This window comes from Oncorhynchus mykiss, chromosome 6, assembly GCF_013265735.2.
Source record: "Oncorhynchus mykiss isolate Arlee chromosome 6, USDA_OmykA_1.1, whole genome shotgun sequence".
Lineage (NCBI taxonomy): Eukaryota > Metazoa > Chordata > Actinopteri > Salmoniformes > Salmonidae > Oncorhynchus > Oncorhynchus mykiss.
In genome coordinates, this window is record NC_048570.1 from 54,439,897 (window position 1) to 54,463,147 (window position 23,251).

At 42.7% G+C, this 23,251-nt stretch overlaps 1 protein-coding gene across 5 annotated transcripts in view; it reads left to right on the top strand.

Annotated features, from left to right (window-relative positions):
- The first annotated feature begins 12,557 nt into the window (after positions 1-12,557).
- Positions 12,558-23,251, top strand: part of brsk2b (BR serine/threonine kinase 2b) — a 186,801-nt gene continuing 176,107 nt past the window's right edge. For all 5 annotated transcript variants that reach the window (XM_036980439.1, XM_036980441.1, XM_036980443.1 and 2 more), the window contains exon 1: positions 12,558-13,036. In XM_036980439.1, the coding sequence (XP_036836334.1) occupies positions 12,946-13,036 (91 nt within the window). In that variant the 5' untranslated portion in view covers positions 12,558-12,945. The remainder of the gene's footprint in view (positions 13,037-23,251) is intronic.

The following is a 23,251-nucleotide window of genomic DNA, read 5'->3' on the forward strand; positions in this document are numbered from 1 at the left end:
AGCAGAAAGAGGTAGAGGTGGAGATGGATGAAGACTAAGAACAAGGAGAGTAATCGCTGATGAAATTTGGGTGACTGTGGTGGACCATGTGGTCAACCACGGTTTGACCTTGAGAGAGGCTGGGCAGAAAGTGCAGCCCAATCTGATCCGCTTCATCTTAGCGTCCATTATCCGGAGGTTCCAAAATGAGAATAGGTATGTACTGCAGACATGGGACCTATCTACTACCTGAAAGTAGTACAACATAAAGCACAGTAAAGACTGTAGATTCCAATACATACTGTAAGGGGAAATAAAGTTTATGTATTACTGTATCTGAAATTGGGAACTATACTATTTTGTAACATGTTTATCTTGTATACGGTATTACTGTAAAGTACTGTATGCTATTTGGTTTTTGTAGAACTGAGTGACGACCACCACATGGTGGTAGAACGCTTCTACAGTTTTCCACAATTGTTTACACACATTTGCTGAATCTTTGGGCCATTTTCCCCAAAACTCTAAACACAAAACCACAAATACAAAATGTAAAACTCTACAAATATCAAAAGCAAACACTGCATTCAAAACTGTTATTTCAAAATGACACACACGTCATATGAATAGATTTGTCTACCAACCAACACACTGATGTGCTCAACGCAAAACACTACTATGAATATCCAATTAGGTTTATGCCTTTTGCGTGTTCAGTGTTACACTGTAGCCGGTTGTAAAAGATTGTTACAGTAATGTATACCTACTCAAATGAACACACACTGTCACATTGGCATGAAGAGATTCGGGAGACAGGTGCAAGAATGCATAATCGTTTTTTTTATTCAGCCCAAATTACAGCTTGTCGTGTAAAGGCATGGGGACAGAGACCAAACACAGGGTTGAAACCCAAACAAAAGAGCGAGGAGTACCTCGAATAAATACACACGCGCACAATGATTAACACACGGGACAAGACCCGTTATCTGCGCAATCCACAAGGGCTCGAAAGCCCAAAACACACGGCACAGGTACTCACATGAACCAACGGACATAGTAACAATAATCAACCAGACCATGGTAACCAAAGGGCACATACGTACTGTATATACAAATACTAATCAGTGGGAATAGGGGACAGGTGTGCGTGATGAAAGTTCCGTGACACACACAAATCCAATACAGTAACAAAAATATGTGGAATTTCCAAAATGCAGTATTTTTGAACACTTGTGCTTTGTATGTAACACGTTCCATACCCAACAGGAGAAAACCAGGAAAAACATTCAGTAAGATAAAAGTTTTTCTGTACAAAAATAAAACATTTAAGTTGCTCATTTTTATAAAACACAAAAAGACAAAAACACATGCAAAATGTAAGAAAAAAGACAGGCTGCATCCTGCCTCCTATTTCTTCCATCAACGGCCATTACAGATGAATGTCCAAGTTGAGATACTGGGGTGCAAAGGAGCAAGATAAATAAATAAATACAGTATGGGGATGACGTAGATTGGATGGGCTATTTACAGATGAGCTATGTACAGGTGCAGTGATCTGTGAGCTGCTCTGACAGCTAGTGCTTAAAGCTAGTGAGGGAGGTAAGAGTCTCCAGCATCAGAGATTTTTGCAGTTCGTTCCAGTCATTGGCAGCAGAGAACTGGAAGAAGAGGCGGCCAAAGGAAGAATTGGCTTTGGGGGTGACCAGTGAGATATACTTGCTGGAGCGCTTGCTACGGGTTAGTGCTGATATGGTGACCAGTGAGCTGAGATAAGGTAGGGCTTTACCTAGCAGAGACTTGTAGATGACCCGGAGCCAGTGGGTTAGGCGACGAGTATGAAGCGAGGGCCAGCCAACAAGATCATACAGGTCACAGTGGTGGGTAGTATATGGGGCTTTGGTAACAAAACGGATGGCACTGTGATAGACTGCATCCAATTTGTTGAGTAGAGTTTTGGAGGCTATTTTGTAAATGACATCGCCGAAATCGAGGATCGATAGGATGGTCAGTTTTACGAGGGTATGTTTGGCAGCATGAGTGAAGGATGCTTTGTTACGAAATAGAAAGCCGATTCTAGATTTAATTTTGGATTGGAGATGTTTAATGTGAGTCTGGAAGGAGAGTTGACAGTCTAACCAGACACCTAGGTATTTGTAGTTTTCCACATATTATAAGTCAGAACCGTCCAGAGTAGTGATGCTGGATGGGCGGGCAGGTGCGGGCAGCAATCGGTTGAAGAGCGTGCATATAGCTTTACTTTCATTTAAGAGCAGTTGGAGGCCACGGAAGGAGAGTTGTATGGCATTGAAGCTCATCTGGAGGTTAGTTAACATAGTGTCCGATGAAGGGCCAGAGGAATGCAGAATGGTGTAGTCGGCGTAGAGGTGAATCAAAGAATCACCAGCAGCGAGAGCAACATCATTGATGTATACAGAGAAGAGAGTAGGCCCGAGAATTGAACCCTGTGGCACCCCCATAGAGACTGCCAGAGGTCCGGATAACAGGCCCTCCGATTTGACATACTGAACTCTATCGGAGAAGTAGTTGGTGAACCATGCGAGGCAATCATTTGAGAAACCAAGGCTGTTGAGTCAGCCAATAGGAATGTTGTGATTGACAGAGTCGAAAGCCTTAGCCAGGTCGATGAATACGGCTGTACAGTAATGTCTCTTATCAATGGCGGTTATGATATCTTTTAGGACCTTGAGCGTGGCTGAGGTGCACACATGACCAGCTCTGAAACCAGATTGCATAGCAGAGAAGGTACAGTGAGATTCGAAATGGTCGGTAATGTGTTTGTTAACTTGGCTTTCGAAGACCTTAGAAAGGCAGGATAGGATAGATATAGGTCTGTACCAGTTTGGGTCTAGAGTGTCTCCCCCAGCCTCAGGCTCTGTCGCAACCGGGTTGGCAGAATGTGCTAAAGTGGTGAATAAAGCAAACTTAGGGGGTAGGCTTCTAATGTTAACATGCATGAAACCAAGGCTTTTACGGTTACAGAAGTCAACAAATGAGAGCACCTGGTGAGTAGGAGGCGAGCTAGGCACTGCAGGTCCTGGATTAACCTCTACATCACCAGAGGAACAGAGGAGAAGTAGGATAAGGGTACGCCTAAAGGCTATAAGAACTGGCCGTCTAGCACGTTCGGAACACAGAGTAAAGGGAGCAGGTTTCTGGGCACGATAGCATAGATTCAAGGCATAATGTACAGACAAAGGTATGGTAGGAAGAGAGTACATTGGAGGTAAACCTAGGCATTGAGTAATGAAGAGAAAGATATAGTCTCTAGACACGTTTAAACCAGGTGATGCCATCGCCTATGCGGCAGGTGGAACAACATGGTTGGTTAAGGCATATTGAGCAGGGCTATAGGCTCTACAGTTGCTTCGGGACAAAAACCACAGGAGTAGTCAACCCGGGTTGCGGTTAGCTAGCTGCCATGATCCAGATGAAAGGGTTCAAAGTTTGCGGTAGGAATCCGGGGATGTGGAGAGAAAAATAGGTCCGGTTTGCTCTGGTTTGAAACGCGTTGTACGAGCTGGCGAGAGCTTTCCAAGCTAAAGGTTAGCTGACTGATAGCTGGTAGCTAGTTAGCTAGCTAGCTTCAGTTGAGGTATTCCAGTTCAGAGGTAAATAGAAATACTTTAGAAAAAAACCGACCCACACCACATTGGGTGAGGCGGGTTGCAGGAGAGTATTTTGAAGATGAGGTTTAGGAAAAACATGAAAAATGCGAAGAAAAATATATAAAAATATATTTACAAGACAAGGCAAAGACAAGACAAAGACAAATATATTTACTGTATTTATGCATTTTTACTGAATGTGTGCTTACAGTATGCTGTTTGACATTTATTGAGTCATGTTGAAATGTGAAACAAAATTGTTTTGCATTTGTGTTCCTTTCTTGTTTGAGTACACACAAACAATATACATTATAACAACATCTTAGTCTTTACACTGAAATAGGTTCTGATAGTAGTGGTTTGAATATGTCACATTAGATTGATCTCAGTTGTTGCTAAATTAGATTAATTTGATGGTTTGTGTTTTGTGTTTAGAGTTTTGAGTACCTAACAGGTCCCTCTTAGGGATGGACACATGGGATGCATAACAACATTGTGACAATAATATTGTATCATGTGGTTGGATTATTTGTGTGTATTCGTTTGAAATGTTTTGATGTTTCCCAGAACTTCCAGGAAAACGGTGACGACTGTGAGTGGACTATGTTGGTTAAAGTGAGTAAAGACGCGGTATGTCCGTGTTTTACCGAACAGTGCAAACTGACCCTGGCCCATATTCATAATCATAAAGCATCACCGAGTAGGAGTGCTGATGTAGGAACAGTTTTGCTTTTTAGATCATAATGAATGAGATTACATAAACAGGAGGGACCTGATCCTGGATCAGCACGGAGATGCTTTATGAATATGGGTTCTGATAAGAATAAATAGATCAGCCAAACAGGTGGTAGTGTGGTATTCCTATCAGAGAGGTTATTGCTGATACCATGCTCTGTCCTTGTCCTAATAACTGCAATGTTAGCAGGTGTTTTAGTGGGGAAATGCTCTCATTGGGGAGCCTGGTTTCACTTAACCCCTGTCTTTATCTGTGTCGTGTCGAGTTGTGTTACGTTTTGCTGTGCTGTGTTGTGCTGTGCTTTTTCTATGCTTTGATGTGCTTTCTTGTGTGGAGCAGTGTAGGGCAGCGCTGTGTTGTGCTTTGGTGTGTTGTGTAGTCCTGTGTTGTGTTGTGTTGCTTTGTAATGTGCTGTGTTGTTGTAGTGTACTGGGTTGTACTGTGTTTTATTATTTGTTGTGTAACATTGTGGGGAGATATTTTCTCCATTAGTCTTGAAATATGTCACTGGATCTTATGTTGGCCAGACAGCCACAATAGAGCTGACTAATGCAGAAATAGACTGCAGGCTAAGCCTCCACTAGCACTAGATGCCTCTAAATGTCAGAGACTGGAACTTATGTTTTTGCTGTATCTATTACTGTATGTGCATACTGCTTCTCTAAACTGTCATGCATGTGTTTATGTCTCTGTTCTGTATCAGTCACAAGATTTTTGCACGCATTTTTATTTACAGAGGGAATGGCCACAGAACTTTCTAGAGTAAACATAGAACTATCACCCAAACTCAAAGTGTTGTGTACAATCTGCAATTTATCAGACCTCATTCTGTCATAGGCAGTCACAGTGGTTTCTAAAACATGATTCTATTTTTGACGGTAGTTGATAATTCATTAGCTCTTGCTCAGTAAAAAATGTCTAAGGTTGTTGCTTGTATACACTCTTAGGAAAAAAAGGTGCTATCTAGAACCTAACTGGGTTCCTCGGCTGTCCCCACAGAACAGGGGTGGGCAAGTCCCGTCCTAAAAGATGTCTGCGAGTGCTGTGGCCTGTGTGTGTTTGTCTCTGACGTGATGGCTGGAACAGCCACTTAATTGTCTCTGGTGCTAATGGCTTGTTCATACACTAATCATTGAGTGTGGGTGACGTGGGGTGGGAGGAAAGAGATGGAGCGGAGGAAGAGATGGAGGGGAGGGGAACGAGAACTTGATTGAGGGAGAGATATTAAGGGAGAGAGAGTGAAGGAGGGAGGGAGAGAGTGGGAGGAAGGGGTTGAGGGTCAGAGATGAAGGGATGGAGAGGCAGAGATGGAGGGGAGAGGTAATGGGACGGAGGGATGTGGAAAGACGAAGGGATGGGGGAAGAGAGACGAAGGGCTGGATGGGGGAGGTCAAGAGATGGAGGGATGTAGAGAGATGGAGGGGTGGAGGGGAGCAGAGGAAGAAAGATGTAGGGAGAAAGCGAGGGAGACGAGAGAACGGGTGGTGGGAGAGGGAAGGAGAAATGAATGGGTGGAGAGATGTTGGAGGGAGGGGAGAGGTAGAGAGAGAGAGGTAGAGAGAGAGAGAGAGAGAGAGAGGGAGAGAGGTAGAGGGGTAGAGGGGGAGAGGGAGAGAGGTAGAGGGAGAGGGAGAGGGAGAGAGCTAGAGAAAAAAACAAGCATGCCCTTTGCTGTCTGCAGCAAATAGTCTCAGCTAACAACATTCCTCATCGCCTGTGATCTCTCACTGGTTCGACCATGCTCTGATAAAACAATGTTTTTACTCAAATCAATACATCACCTTTATTTGGACTTCATAGCACTTTGTACAAAATAACATGTCACAATCTGTTTGACAAAAACCTCAGGGCACAAGCCTTCAAAGGAGCAAGTCTGGGTTCTGTGTAGACTACATTTACATACAGCCAACAGGACTGTGTAACTCAGTAGCCACAATAAATTAGCTAGAGATTAGATACTACATGTACACTCTTAGAAAAGAAGGTGCTACCTAGAACCATAAAGGGTTCTTCAATTGTCCCCTAAAGGAATCTTCTGAAAATAAAATGTTTTGGTACCACATGGAACCCTTTCACCACTAAAATGTTCTATCAGTACAGCCATAGACTAGTAACACGGCAAAGTAAGTCCGGGACACTCAAATTAGCGTGATATGTTACATTTGGAATGGTTACATAAGACATATGGTTACTTAAGGCAAAAACAAAAGTAGGGTGGTTGGTCTGGTTGGATGGATAGGCGTATAACGCCGGAAGTCTAGCAACCCAAAGGTTACGAGTTTGAATCTCGTCAAGGACAACTTTGGCTAATTACCAACTTTTCAACTAAAGTACTTACTACTTTTTAGCTACTTTACAACTACTTAGTATGTTAGTTAGCCCTTCCCCTAACACTCACCTTAACCATTTTAGCTAACCCTTCCCACAACCCTAACCATAACCTAACTCCTAAACTTAATCCTAACCCCTAGCCAAGCTAATGTTAGCCACCTAGCTAGAATTCATAACATATCATATGTTTTGCAACTACGTAACATATGATTTACTAATTCGTAACATATTGTACGTTTTGCAAATTCGTCACATATAGTAGGAATTGTAATTCATAACATATCATATGAAATGGGTGTTGGACATTCACAAATAAATACATACCATACGAGTTGTAACATATCATATGAAAAGGAGTGTCTCGAATTTCTTTACAGAATAATGTCAAATGTCAAATGGCATGATCAGATATTCCTAGTGACCGCTGGCCTTGTTGAAGGCAATCTTCCACTCTCTCCTTTCCATATCCGCACCAGGTGGTAGACCATGCAGGTCCAATATGGAGAAAACGGTGGCCCCCTGGAGAAGTTGAAGGCCGAGGCGATGAGTGGTAGTGGGTAGCAGTTCTTCACTCTGATGTTATTGAGGCCCCAGTAGTCGATGCATGGGAGGCGGGAGAGGCAGAAGGACGGATACACCCTGCATTTAGGGATTCCTCGATGTAGGTCTCCATAGCCTTGGTCTCGGGACCCGACAGATTGTACAGTCATCCCGGGGCAGTGTGGTGCCTGGGAGAAGATTCATCCTGCAGTCATAGCGTTGGTGCGGAGGAGGTCAAGTGGCCCGGGCATTACTGAAAAACTCCCGGAGGTCCTGGTACTCTGCTGAAATGGCGGAGAGGTTCGGAGAAACCTTCGAGCCCACAGGAAGACGTCACGGGGCAGGCTTTGCTGACTTCAGGCAATGGGCGTCCCATGATGGCACCAGCCCATGATGGCACCAGTTGTCCAGTCTTTGAGGGGATAGTGTCGCTGGAGCCAATCCCGATACCACGGCAACCGGAGGAGACTTAATTAGCATGAATTGGATTGCCTTGCTGTGGTTCCCTGATACTCGTAGGGGGATGGGAGAGGTATTGTGAGTGATCCGGCCTATAGAGCGCCTGTCCAGAGCTATAACGTCCATGGGAATGGAGAGGGGCTGAGTGGGGATGCACAGATCGGATGTCAGGGTAGCGTCCATAAAACTCTCATCGGCCCCAGAGTCGATGAGTATCCGGAGATATTTCAACTGGTTCCCACACAGCAGGATGGCTTGGAAAGTGGTGCGAGTAAGGGAAAGTTCTCCGTATGGCCCACCAGAGTACTCGCCCCTACCAGTGAGCCTGGTCTTTCAGTGGACAGGAGGACACGAAATGACCAGTAGTCCCGCAATACAGCATCTCTTTGTGTGAAGCCTGTGTAGACGTTCGGCTGGGGACACCATAGCTCTGCCTAATTGCATCGGCTCGGCAGACTTCGGAGGAACTCGGGTAGCCTCGGGTCCTCTTGGCCACGGATACATCGGGGACTTCCGGTATGCCTCAGAGGCAAAGTGGAATTGGACCTTCTCTCCTTCCTACATTCCTGTCGATCCAAATGGTGAAGGCAATGAGCGCTTCAAGATTTTTTGGTAGTTCCCGGGCTGCTAACTTGTCCTTCACTTCCGGCACTCTATATTCCGTGCAGGAACGTGTCGAACAGCGATTCCGGGTTCCAGGCACTCTCCGCTACCTACGTGCCTAAAACCACTGTATAGTCTTGTCGAAGCTGGAGTAACTTCCGGGCAGCCTCTCTCCCGGACAACGTAGACTCAAAAACCTTCTCCTACGCCACAAACTCATCCAGACTGAAGCCTGGGCTACGGCCGTTGTTCCCTCCTGGAAATCAACGTGATGAGGTAAGCTGTCTTTGAGCGGTCCAAGGGGAAGGAGGAGGGCTGCAGCTCGATGAATAGAGAACACTGCGTGAGAAACACCTGACAGGTTCCCGACTCTCCAGGGAAGCATTCCGGGGGAGGTAAGCAGGGTTCTCTGGAAACTGGGATGGCTGTGCTGCTAACAGCCGGGTTACTAAAAGGCTGAAAGGTTACCGTTGTGGTAGGCTGCCTGACAGACAAACCAATGAATTGCTCCAGCAATGTGTTCAACGTGTGGTCATGGCGTTCGGCCAAGGTCTGGAACCCCTCTGTAAGACCATGAAGGATCTCCTCGTGCCTTCCAAGGGTGGCTCCTTGGGAGGAGATGGGGTTGCAGAGCTGGTCCAAGTCTGCTGGGTCCGTCATGGCCAGTTCGTACTGTCAGGGCTCAGAAGAAGACCCAGATGCAGACAGTTTTGAAGTAACAAAAGTTAATTACAAAAACAGGGGGGCAGGCAAACGACAGGTCAATGGCAGGCACAGGTCAGTAATCCAGCGTAGAGCCCGAAAGGCACAGAACGGCAGGCTCAGGGCCGGCAGGGGTCAGTAATCCAGGGTGGTGTGACAATGCATGGAACGGCAGGCAGTCTCAGGGTCATGGCAGGCAGAATGGCAAACTCGGGAAAACTAGATAGGAACTAAAGAAAGACAGGAGCATGGGAAAAATGCTGGTAGGCTTGATGAAAAAACAGAGAACACATATATAAATACACTGGGGATATTGGGGAAGATTGGCGACACCTGGAGTAGGGTGGAGACAAGCACAATGACAGGTGAAACAGATGAGGGTGTGACAACTCCAATGTCTTAACAGATTAGACACCTGGACCCCACATTGAGTATGGATACAAACATCCCCTTGGAGATGTCTAGTGGCAGAGCCTTAAAGGGCAATTCCACACCTGTGGGAGCAGAAAATATTTTTGGTATCTCAGATTGTTCTGGCAATTCTCACATAGGAACTTAAATCACCATGAGTGATGTTTTAAATGCTTTTTACATCTATTTCACAAACCATTTTTAAGAATATGATGATAAAAGTGGACATTTTTAAGCCCATTTTAGACATGTACATGCCTCCTGTAAGACCCTATGATCTGTGAACCGTTCATGATACAAACAACATCTTGGTTGCATTATACTCCACATAGTGTGCTCCAAATAAAATATTGAGTATGTATTGACACTGAAATAAACATCTTCAAATTCATTATTTCAACATTTAAAAAAAAGATGAAAAGCTCAAAACGACTCTTTTTGATTTGGTTAATTTTAAGACATATTGTTTGTAACAATATACTCTATAAATACATAACATTTACAGAGTGGGCTCTCCGCTAGTTCTGAAGGTATGATACATTTTATAAGCACCACCAACATTGTGAATCGGAATCTCCCTTTGCTCGTGACTTGCCGAATGTGCAATCCTAAAGGAGGGTTGTGATCGGTTAATGTCATATAATGTACATTTCTATGTATAAAATGGGTCATATCATTAATAGTACCAGAGCCCACTCTGAAAATGTACATGTTTGAAGATTATATTGTTCCGAACAATATTTCTACAAATAGGCAAAATAAATGAAGGTTGTTTGAGATATTAATATTAATATGTTTACTGTTGAACTAATGAATGTGAAAATGTATCTTTCAGAATCTAGACATACTCCATATTTGAGAAAAAAAACTAAAGGAGAGTAATGACACCAAAATGTTGTCCGTGTCATGCGTGGTTCACAGATCATAGGGTGTTACAAGAGGCATGTACAGGTCTAAAAAAGGCCCTAAAATTGCCAATTTCATAAAGAGTTTCAAAAAATGTAAATAGCATGTTAAACATTCTTCCTCCCAGTATGGGAGAATTGCCAGAACAATACTGAAAATATTTTCTGCTCCCTTTGGCGTGGAATCACCCTTCCAGTTAGGATTAAGGGATTCATACTAAAAATAACCCCCATGGCTATAGTGTTGCTCGGTGTTGTCTAACACAGTGGAAGTATGATGTCGCCAGCTACCTCAAGCTTGCAGTCCATTCAAGGTGCATTATGATTGATGCTCCCTGATGATGGCTGTATGTTCTAATATGGGCACTGAATGTAATGTCGGAAAAGGGTGGGTTTTTGCCTTCAATTTCCATTGTCCTCCAAGTGTGGCTGAATATCCTCTATCCATCCTGTTGGCATGGACTGGTGTTTTGTCAAATCGTGTATCCATCCATAAGGGATCATAACACGGGGGGATAATGTCCTCAGTGAAGACACTGCGCCGTAACATCAATTTAAGAGAAAGCACATGATGGATCCCTCTCATAGGTACGGGTCGGGGGAGGGGTCACAAATAATTAACAGGAAGTGGTTTTGAGTGAAAGCTCTCTTGTGAGGGACCAACACTGTCCCAGGGTGCATCTGAGAGCCCTTCCTTTGTTAGCAGCCGAGGTGGGGGAGGACTGGGAGAAGGGGGGGCGGAGGCGGAAGAGAGGAGAAGAGAGGGGGAAGCCCCATCTGTCACAGAGCTGGTTGGGTCAGTACTTTTGTTGTTCAGGACTGATGAGATAGATGTGTGTGTGTGTGTGTGTGTGTGTGTGTGTGTGTGTGTGTGTGTGTGTGTGTGTGTGTGTGTGTGTGTGTGTGTGTGTGTGTGTGTGTGTGTGTGTGTGTGTGTGTGTGTGCATGCGTGAGGAGATAGATGGTAGTCAACATCATGAATTAGGGACCAACCACTGGTTTAATCAAGCCAAGTGACACAGTGTGATACACACAAATGCATCATGGCCTCCTCCACAAACATGTGCATGCATATACACGCGAGAGCCCACTCACACAGACACACACGCACACACACACACACACACACACACACACACACACACACACACACACACACACAAACAGGTAGTGAAAATATGTATTACATATATCTTTTTATTTTAATTTTATTTTATTCATTTATTCATTTTTATATTTTATTGGTGGCATCATTATTTCCAGAGGATCTCTCAAAAAACGTTTTTCACCAAACATTTCAACTCACCAGCGACATAAGAAAGAATGGAGAAGGTCCTGATGCAGAGGTAGAGAGAGATGAGAGAGGGAAGAGAGGAAGTGCCAGTGAAGGTATGAGAAGGTTGACCTAGGCAAGATGTTACTGTTGGTGGGGAGGAGGAGGGGGAGAGGGTGGGACATAGGGACACAACCTGTACAGATGTTCAGACTGACATCAAAGTACTGAAGCAGCTCTGAAGTAGTCTCTGAGGAGGAGCAACTGACAGGGAGCCAGAGGTAGGCTACAGTAGCTACAGAGTGTAGTTAATACACCGAATCAGAAAGCCACTTGTTTTATTGGGTTAAAGGCAAAACAAGATTAGGATAAGGTTCGTCACCAATTGTCTTTGCTGGTCACTATTATATTATATAGTTGGCTTGTCAATGTTAATCAATTTTGTGAATATCTACAAACATGCTTGGAAAATACTAGGAGGCACCTGCGCCGATTCACCATAATGCTATTCTGTCACTTCGACCTGAATTAAATTAAGGGATTCCTTTATCTGGCCTGGGTTACACCGGTTGAAGGAGTTTAAACCGGTTGAATGTGATTGCATTCGTTTTATAAGCGGGCTGCCTCCCGGCGTGAGCCAGGTGCCACGCTCTGGCCGACCGCGAAATCGTCTCAAAACAAAAGTGAGGATTCTGTGTTTTCCCAAAAACGCTTTATCTACCGTCCCAGTGAAAAATAGATTGAAATTTCCAACATTTATTTTTGGGAAAATAGATGTTGTATGTGTCTGGACGATGCACAATGCTCCCTTGTCGATAACATGCAGCGAGCAGCGCAAACTCAGATTATTGTTTGAGTTGAGGAGAGCGCTCCTCGCTCCCCGCTTTCGCCCCGATAAAGCCGGGCCAGAGTAATAAAACTCCCTCAATAAACACCAGCCCCTGCGTTGTGCGCGCTGTGCGCATGCGTCGTCCTACAGCTCCGACGTTGGCGTCAGTCAGCACTAAAATGCTATCCGGTTAGATTTCCCCGTCAACGGGTTGTGCCAAAACTGTGCTCACTGCGCCTTGCTTCCTCTCCACAGAACGAACACGGAAGAAAAGAACACCATGTTATCCAGATTTAAAGACGCTACATTTCATCAGTGAAAAGTGGAGGGAGAGACGGAGGAGAGTGAACTAACAACATAGGCTAGAAAGGGACTCGGAGAAGAGAGAATCCCACCGACCATCTGCGTGAGGCGAGAGAGAGGAGGAGGAGGCCGAAGGGAGAGCAGCAGCAGACTGCGCTTTGGAATAACCTACGGTTCCCGTTGATTTGAAAGGAGAATTTTGAATTGTATTTATTATTCTGCGAGACGTTTTACTAAATTCCCACAAAATGTCATCTTCTGGCAAAGACAACAGCGCACACTATATGAACTATGTGGGACCTTATCGTTTGGAAAAGACCCTCGGCAAAGGACAGACAGGTTAGTCCTTGTCTCTTGTCTAGCCGGGGATGATGTGTAGCCTAACGTTCCCGGTTGCTGGCTGTCAGTGAAAGCGCTGGTTGTCTTTTATGTGTTATGCTGACATGGGCTAGAACATATAGGCTACTCTGTAGGTCATTGTGGGTTGGATGGATTTGTTTTAGGTTGCATCACAGACGTGCGGGCTGGTTGCTTCTAGTTCCCACTGATTGCTTTTGACTCATTGCATCAATCGGGGTTGAGAGCTTTCAGTCAGTGGGACTGTGCATTTGAATGTCTGTTGTGGATTATCCTAAAATTCTACTTTCTAATAAAAGGGAATACACTGGTCCGCCCTATAGCCTAGTCAGCTGGCTACGGTAGGGCTACATGTAGTTCACACGGCTTACGTGTGATTATTGAAATATTATAATAATGTCCCTTTAATCCTCATTGCCAGACAACGGATAGATGGTATCCCAATGTTGCATGTTGTGGGTCTGTTACCTTGTAGCGTGTCGCTGTCTTCCAACAGGCACACATTTGTCAGGTTACAATGCTTCTTTGGGGAAGTCTGCGCTGATCTTTGCCAAATAAGACAGGGCAAGCTACTGCACTACACAAGCCTGCTTCTCTGTCAGTCCCCGCAATGACAAGCACTAACACCTATCCGTGCAATTGCAATGCAATTTCGATTTTTAATCCCAAACTACACGCATGTGGTGGATTTTGTTTTTTTATTAACGAAAGATTGACATAGTCTAGTAATTTCCTGATCCCCTATTTGTATCCGGCTAAAGCAGTTTTGAACACAATAAATAGACTATGTGGCAATGAGGCAATGATGTGGGTACCACTGTCATGCGGGTACCACTGTCATAGGCTATAGGCTACTTTTTTGACTGATCAAAAGATCCATAGCTTATAGGCTATAGGCTACAAAGTGCATGCTCAGAGAAGCACAAAGCAAAGTTATAATTCTAAAATGGCTGCTGGGATGGTGTAAATAAAACAAGGCTGCATTACACACTGCAATGGATATTCCAACCTTGAGCTCTTGCCGATCAAAACAATTGGTTTGTGCTGTCTAACCAAGGCTGCGCTGTTTAAGCCTACAGTGGCAGTTCAGGAGGAGGGTCAAATAATTATTTTCGAAAATAATTTGGGATTAGGTCTAGCCCAAAAAATGCATTATCTTGCGTGCGGACTACTTTATAGCCTATGTACTGTTTAATTTGAGAAGGAGAGGTGGAAGATGAGCAATAGGACAGGAGGTGAACTATGATAGCTTGCTACTACATTAATTGATTTGAATAAAAACAATATGTTTGACCATGTCGCATTTATCAGAGTTATTGAACTCACAATAAACCAGATTCGAGTCACTTACATTGTGGTGCTGAAACCTGAAGCAGCAGTCAAGGCAAAATCTATTGGAAATGGACAGCTCAGGGTGCTGAAAATAGGCAAATTCGAGTAGGCATAAGACATTTAAACCATCTTAAATTTAATTAGACTACTAACAACAAGAGAGTTTTGTGTTTGAGGATCTTTCTTCCTATTCAAGAAATCACACTGTAGGCTGCTATATACAGTACCAGTCAAAAGTTTGGACACACCTACTCATTCAAGGGTTTTTCTTTATTTTGACTATTTTCTACATTGTAAAATAATAGTGAATACAGAAAACTAGGAAATAACAGATATGGAATCATGTAGTAACCAAAAAAGTGTTAAACAAATCAAAATATATTTTATATTTAAGATTCTTCAAAGTATGCCAGATTACTGAATTGATTACAGCTTTGCACACTCTTGGCATTCTCTCAACCAGCTTCATGCATTAGTCAACTGGAATGCATTTTAATTAACACGTGTGCCTTGTTAAAAGTTAATTTGTGGAATTTCTTTCCTTCTTAATGCATTTGAGCAAATCAGTTGTGCTGTGACAAGGTATGGATGATATACAGAAGATATCCCTATTAGGTAAAAAACCAAGTATATATTATGGCAAGAACAGCTCAAATAAGCAAAGAGAAGCGACAGTCCATCATTACTTTAAACACATGGTCAGTCAATCCGGACAATTTCGAGAACTTTTAAAGTTTGGTAAAAGACCAAGTCCATATTATGGCAAGAACAGCTCAAACAAGCAAAGAGAAACGACAGTCCATCATTACTTTAAGACATGAAGGTCAGTCAATCTGGAAAATTTCAATAACTTTGAATGTTTCTTCAAGTGCAGTCGCAAAAACCATCAAGCGATATGATGAAACTGGCTCTCATGAGGATCACCACCACTCCTCTGCTGCAGAGGTTAAGTTCATTAGAGTTACCAGCAAGCGTTCAAGTAACAGACACATCTCAACATCAACTGTTCAGAGAAGACTGCGAGAATCAGGCCTTCATGTTCAAATTGCTGCAAATAAATCACTACTAATGGACACCAATAAGAAGAAGAGACTTGCTTGGGCCAAGAAACACAAGTAATGGACATTAGACCGATGGAAATCTCTCCTTTGGTCTGATGAGTCCAAATGTGAGATTTTAGGTTCCAACCACTGTGTCTTTGTGAGACGCGGAGTAGGTGAACGGATGATCTCCGCAAGTTTGGTTCCCATCGTGAAGCATGGAGGAGGTGTGATGGTGTGGGGGTGCTTTGCTGGTGACATGGTCTATGATTTATTTAGAATTCAAGGCACACTTAACCAGCATTGCTACCACAGCGTTCTGCAGTGATACGCCATCCCATCTGGTTTGCACTTAGTGGGACTATCATTTGTTTTTCAACAGGACAATGACCAAAAACCCCTCCAGGCTGTGTTGCATCAGATGACCTGGCCTCCACAATCACCCGACCTCAACCCAAATGAGATGGTTTGGGATGAGTTGGACTGCAGAGTGAAGGAAAAGCAGTGCTCAGCATATGTGGGAACTCCTTCAAGACTGTTGGAAAAGCAGTCCAGGTGAAGCTGGTTGAGAGAATGCCAGGAGTGTCCAAAGCTGTCATCAAGGCAAAGGGTGGCTACTTTGAAGAATCTAAAATCTACACTTTTTTGGTTACTGCATGATTCCACATGTTTTATTTCATAGTTTTGATGTCAGTATAATTCTACAATGTAGAAAATAGTACAAAATAAATAAAAACCCTTGAATGAGTAGGTGTGTCCAAATTTTGAATGGTACTGTAAATAGATTTGTCGGTAAATCCATCCACCCACAATGCACTCTTTAAATAGCCTACCTCAGTGTCAGTTAAGGGCTGTTAAGTTAAAACCAGGACTTGAATTGAGGGGGTATGAGAGGGTACGCCATAGGCCTACCTAGGGATGAAACTGTTACCGGTTTCACGATAAACCACGGTAAAATTACCAGCAATTAGTATTACTGTTTCAAATTTGAATCATCATTAAAACCGTGTTTGATTACCACAGTTTGAAAAACTCCCGGTAAATGCTGTCCAGCATCAACCACAGTTAGTAAAAGTCTGACGCAGGCGCATCATGCAACAAGGGTTTTGTTTTGTGTGAAAACATGGTGGAAGGCAGTGACAGCGCTCGGGAGATTTTTCAGCCTTCTAAGAGGACCAAATCTGAAGTGTGGTCGTATTTTGGGTTTTACAAGAGTGCTGAGGGAAACTTAATCGAAGATGGTCACCCTGTCTGCAGAACATGCAAAACAATTGCTGCGAAAGGGGGCACCACTTCAAATTTCTTGAGTCATCTTCGTGACCACCACTTCACAGCGAATGCAAGGTAAGTTAACTTTTAGCCCAATGATTGATGTGGAAACTTCGGACTGGGGGAAAATGTCATGGTTTGTCTGTCTAACTTGCTAATAGCTCGTCAATAACGTAAACTGAAGCTTTCAGTGTTACCTACTCTTGTAAAAACACTACACGTGGTTGCGCCGCTGTATGCTTCGTGTGTCTGCAGACTCTATTCGCCCATTGCACACGATAACACATTCTGTAGTTTAGTCACCCAACCAACATATTTTGTTCATTTAAAATCCGGCAGACGTCGACTTTGTTGTAAAAGTGTTCCAACAGGAGAAACACTATAGACTCCTATATACAACACTCCTGTATTTATGTCAATTGTTGGGCTCATTGCAATTACTATCACTGTCTTCTTAAGACTCATTTGTATTTATGTAAATTGTGCAATGGGGTCATTGCATATACTAAAATGCAACACAGAAGACTGTGTGTGTGTGTGTGTGTGTGTGTGTGTATGTGTGGGTGCGTGCGTACTTGTGTGTGTGTGTGTGTGTGTGTGTGTGTGTGTGTAAGTGAATAATAATAATAATAATTTAACAACACCAATAATAATAATAATAATACTTTAGTAATGCTATTCCCTTGTTTACAGAGTGGGCGTGCAGCAGGCAAACCCAGTGATGCTACCGGTCGCTCCTCAACTTCAGTTGTGACACGGACACTCGATCAAGCATTTAAAAAGGCAGGCTGCTTATGCACCCACATCAAAAAAGAAATGCTCAAGACCTCACTGCAGCCCTTTCCTATTACATTGCAAAGGACATGATGCCATTTCAAATTGTTGAGAGGCCTGGCTTTCTGAGGCTGATGAGGGTTGCCGTGCCTCACTACAAAGTGAGTGCTGCTAATGGTATTTGTTGTTTGTTTATTTGATTTGCTTATTTAAGGTTGTGTTCATTAAAACCTGCACAAGGGGAATGTTTACCTCTTATGGCCACATGGTGCCATCTTTAATGTTAATGTTATTATTTTAATGTTTATGCACACAAAAAGTGCATAGTGCTGCTAATTTTATTTGTTGTCTGTTGGATTTCAATATAAAACGTGGTGAAATTATTTCAGTGTGTGTATCAGTACTTTTTGAAAACATTTCCAGCATATTTTAACAACACCGAGACAATACTGATAACCATGATAATTTTGGTCACTATAAATAATTGTGATATGACATTTTTGTACCGTTTCATCTCTAGGCATACATTTTATTAAAGTAAATGATGAAAAGCACAGGCCTACCCATTGTTAGCTTAAGATTTTGAAGAAAATAAAACAAATTTGGTTATATAAGGTGATCTATAACAGTGCTTTGTTCCACAATGCTTTATGCTAGAAACAAGCTGTAAAATACCCTGGACAGACATGACCCTGATGCATATGGTGAAAACATTGTTTCATTTCTTTGACATTCAGAGGCTGAGCTACAACTTTCTACAGCCGAGGAGACAAAAAATGGTGTAATTCTGTCACCATCTTTCACTTCCTGTACAATAGAAGATGTTTAAACCCAGACAGCTTTTAAGGAAAGACTTGTGACCTCCTCTCGTTGGGTTAAACCATGGAAGAAGGGTAGCCAGTATTTAAAGCTTACATTTTTCTGCATCAGTAGGCCTACTGTCTGGGGCCTACTGTCTGGGGCCTACTGTCTGGGGTGGAAAAGTAGGTCTACCTTTTGAAAGTGCCATGCTCCGATTCCTAATGATATCTCAGATTCATTGCAAACAAGACATACTGATTTGGCATTGGAGAAATATGATAAGATGAACACACAGCCTATCTCTCTGTCCATTCTTAGCCTGCGATTTCGGTCATTTGTGTGGTATTAAAAAAGATTCTGCTAATATGTAAAATTATGTAGAATCGCATGAAGTTATTATAAAAGACACCCCAAACATTCTGACCTGCAAAAATGATGATAGATTCATGCAATGATTTTACAGTAAAGGAGATCTTTCCACCCGTACTCTTGTCCACCGTGGTCTGTGAACCCAAACCTTCTAGCCTGCAACCCAGTGCACAATCAAAATCCCTGCGTTGCCATGTATTGCTTATAGGACGAAGAACAGTTTCTAAAATGGCATATCTAAGGCTCTGGTCTGTTCAAGTAGTGAGGGTAAACAGTGAGGATGTTTTCTGCTATCCACTTTTAATTATTATTTTGGATATAGAGGATGGTTACTTTTTTTTCAAGCATTCAGAGAGGGTTTAGGTAAAATATACACTACCGTTCAAAAGTTTGGGGTCACTTAGAAATGTCCTTGTTTTGGAAAGAAAAGCACATTTTTTTGTCCTATTAAAATAACATAACATTGATCAGAAACACAATGTACACATTGTTAATGTTGTAAATGACCATTGTAGCTGGAAACAGCAGATATTTATGGAATATCTACATAGGCGTACAGAGGCCCATTTTCAGCAACTATCACTCCTTTGTTCCAAAGGCACGTTGTGTTAGCTAAACCAAGTTTATCATTTTAAAAGGACAATTTATTAGAAAACCATTTCGCAATTATGTTAGCACAGCTGAAAAGTGTTCTTCTGATTAATTTCTTTGGGATAGGGGGCAGCATTTTCACTTTTGGATGAATAACATGCTCAGAGTGAACTGCCTCCTACTCAGTCCCAGATGCTAATATATGCATATTATTATTAGTATTGGATAGAAAACACTCTGAAGTTTCTAAGACTTTTTGAATGATGTCTGTGAATCTAACAGAACTCAATGGCATTCAAAAACCTGAGAAAAAATCCAAACAGGAAGTGGGAAATCTGAGGTTTGTAGTTTTTGAACTCACCCCTATCGAATACACAGTGGGATATGGGTTATTTTGTACTTCCTAAAGCTTCCACTAGATGTCAACCATCTTTAAGAAACTTTGTTTCAGGCTGCTCCTGTGAAGCGGGGCTGGATGAGAGCTGTTTGACTAAGGGGTCTGCTGGCAGCCTCGTTCTCAGTCACGAGCTTTCTCATGAGAGGTATCTCTCGTTCCATTGCTTTTCTACAGACAATTGAATTCTCCGGTTGGGACATTATTGAACATTTATGATAAAAACATCCTAAAGATTGAGTCTATACTTAGTTTGACAAGTTTCTTCGACCTTTAATATAACTTTTTGTACTTTTCATCCGACTGGACCATAACGTGCTTTTGGATTTGTTTACAAACACCCTAACAAAATAAGTTATTTGGACATAAATGGACATAAATGATGGACATTATCGAACAAAACAAGCATTTATTGTGGAACTGCGATTCCTGGGAGTGAATTCTGATGAAGATCATCAAAGGTAAGTGAATATTTATAATGCTATTTATGACTAATGTTGACTACCCAACATGGCGGATATTTCTCTGGTTGGATTGGGCTCTGAGCGCTGTTCTCAGATTATGCTTTTTCCGTAAAGTTTTTTTGAAATCTGACACAGCGGTTGCATTAAGGAGAAGTGTATCTAAAGTTCCATGCATAACACTTGAATTTTCATAAACATTTATAATGAGTATTTCTGTGAATTCATGTGGCTCTCTGCACAATCACTGCATGTTTTAGAACTACTGAACGTAACGCGCAAATGGAAAATTAGGTTTTTATCAAACAAAACATACATGTATTGTGTAACATGAAGTCCTATGAGTGTCATCTGATGAAGATCATCAAAGGTTAGTGATTAATTTTATCTCTATTTGTGCTTTTTGTGACTACTCTCTTTGGCTGGAAAAATGGCTGGGTTTTTCTGTGAGTTGGTGGTGACCTAACATAATCGTTTGTAGAGCTTTCGCTGTAAAGCATTTTTGAAATCAGACAATGTGGCTGGATTAACGAGAATGTTATCTTCAAAATGGTGCCTAATAATTGTATGTTTGAGAAATGTGATTTATGAGATTTCTGTTGATTTGTATTTGGCGCCCTGCAATTTCATTCCCAGTTAGCTCCAGCTAGCGGCCCCAGTCCGCTAGCGTCCACAGTCCTAGACAGGTTAAAGAAGCAATAAAACTGGCCTTCTTTAGACTAGTTGAGTTTCTGGAGTATCAGCATTTGTGTGTTCGATTACAGGCTCAAAGTGGCCAGAAACAAACAAACTTTCTTCTGAAATTCATCAGTCTATTCTTGTTCTGAGAAATGAAGGCTATTCCATGCGAGAAATTTCCAAGAAACTGAAGATCTCATACAAAGCTGTGTACTACTCCCTTCCCAGAACTGGCTCTAACCAGAATAGAAAGAGGAGTGGGAGGCCCCGGTGCACAACTGAGCAAGAGAACAAGTACATTAGAGTCTCTAGTTTGAGAGACAGAAACCTCACAAGTCCTCAACTGGCTGCTTCATTAAATAGTACCCGCAAAACACCAGTCTCAACGTCAACAGTGAAGAGGCGACTCCGGGATGCTGACCTTCTAGGCAAAGTTGCAAAGAAAAAGCCATATCCCAGACTGGCCAATAAAAATAAAATAATAAGATGGGCAAAATAACTCAGACACTAGACAGAGGAAGATTGGAAAAAAGTGTTGTAGACAGATTAATCTAAGCTTGTGTTTGGATCACATTCGTGAGATGCAGAAAAAAATGAAAAGATGCTGGAGGAGTGCTTGACACCATCTGTCAAGCATGGTGGAGGTAATGTGATGGTCTGGGGGTGCTTTGGTGGTGGTAAAGTGGGAGATTTGTACAGGGTAAAAGGGATATTGAAGAAGAAAGGCTATCACTCCATTTTGCACTTAATTGGAGCTAATTTCCTCCGACAACAGGTCAATGACCCAAAGCACAGCTCCAAACTATGCAAGAACTATTTAGGGAAGAAGCAGTCAGCTGGTATTCTGTCTGTAATCACCGGATCTCAACCCTATTGAGCTGTTGTGGGAGCAGCTTGACCGTATGGTACATAAGAAGTGCCCATCAAGCCAATCCAACTAGTGGGAGGTGTTTCAGGAAGCATGTGGTGAAATCTCTTCATCAAATTACCTCAACAAATTGTCAACTAGAATGCCAAAGGTCTGCAAGGCTGTAATTGCTGTAAATGGAGGATTCTTTGACGAAAGCAAAGTTTAAAGGACACAATTATTATTTCAATTAAAAATCATTATTTTTAACCTTGTCAACACCTTGACTATATTTCCTATTTATTTTGCAAATCATTTCATGTATGTATTCATGGTATACAAGGACATTTCTAAGTGATGCCAAAATGACGCCAAAGCAGAAGGCAGACGTTTTACATGCCCCCACCGATTGTCTATTTTGTTTGTTTATCTGCGTTGTTTGTAACTTATTATTTTACTATTTTTGTACATAATGTTGCCAATACCGTCTCTTATGACCGAAAATAATTTCTAGACATCAGGACTGCGATTACTCACCACGGACTAGCTGAATCCTTTTTCTTCTTTCACGACTCTGACGAGCCCGAGGCGGAGGATATACAGCTCCCTCGGGAACAGTCCCAGACCCCACTGATCTGCGTGAGGAGGCGACGGAGAAAGAGAGGCCGGAGGACGGGCTGCCTTCTGAGGTGTAGGCGACAATCGAATAAACCCTCATTCCCCTCAATTCTACTCGCAAACATACAATCTTTGGACAATAAAATGGACGTATTGCTTTAATGCAGGGAAACTGAAATGAGTTGTACCTCGTTTCTATCAACATGTTAAATGTGCAACCAGAGGGAAAATAACTCTGGACCACCTATAGTCCACACACAGAGATGCATACAAGCTCTCACTCGCCCTCCATTTGGCGAATCTGACCATAATTCTGTCCTCCTGATGCTTGCTTACAAGCAAGCAAATTAAAGCAGGAAGCACCAGTGACTAGGTCAATAAAAAAGTAGTCAGATGAAGCAGATGCTAATATGTTCCGGGATTCCTCCAATGGCATTGAGGAGTACACCACATCTGTCATTGGCTTCATCAATAAGTGCATCGATGACGTCTTCCCCACAGTGACCGTACGTACATACCCCAAACATAAACCATGGATTACAGCATCCGCACTGAGCTAAATGCTAGAGCTGACGCTTTCAAGGAGCTGGACTCTAACCCGGAAGCTTATAAGAAATCCTGCTATACCCTCCGACAAACCATCAAACAGGGAAAGCATCAATACAGGAGTAAGATCGAGTCATACTACACCGGCTCTGACGCTCGTCGGATGTGGCAAGACCATTACAGACTACAAAGGGAAGCACAGCCGAGAGCTGCCCAGTAACATGAGCCTACCGAACGAGCTATACTACTTATATGCTCGCCTCGAGCAGACCACCATAGTGTCTGTGCCCAAGAACACTAAGGTAATCTGCCTAAATGATTACTGACCCGTAGCACTCACGCCTGTAGCCATGAAGTGCTTTGAAGGGCTAGCCAAGGCTCACGTCAACACCATTATCCCAGGAAACCTAGACCCACTCCAATTTGCACCCCAACAGATCCACAGATGATGCCGTCTATTGCACTCCACACTGCCCT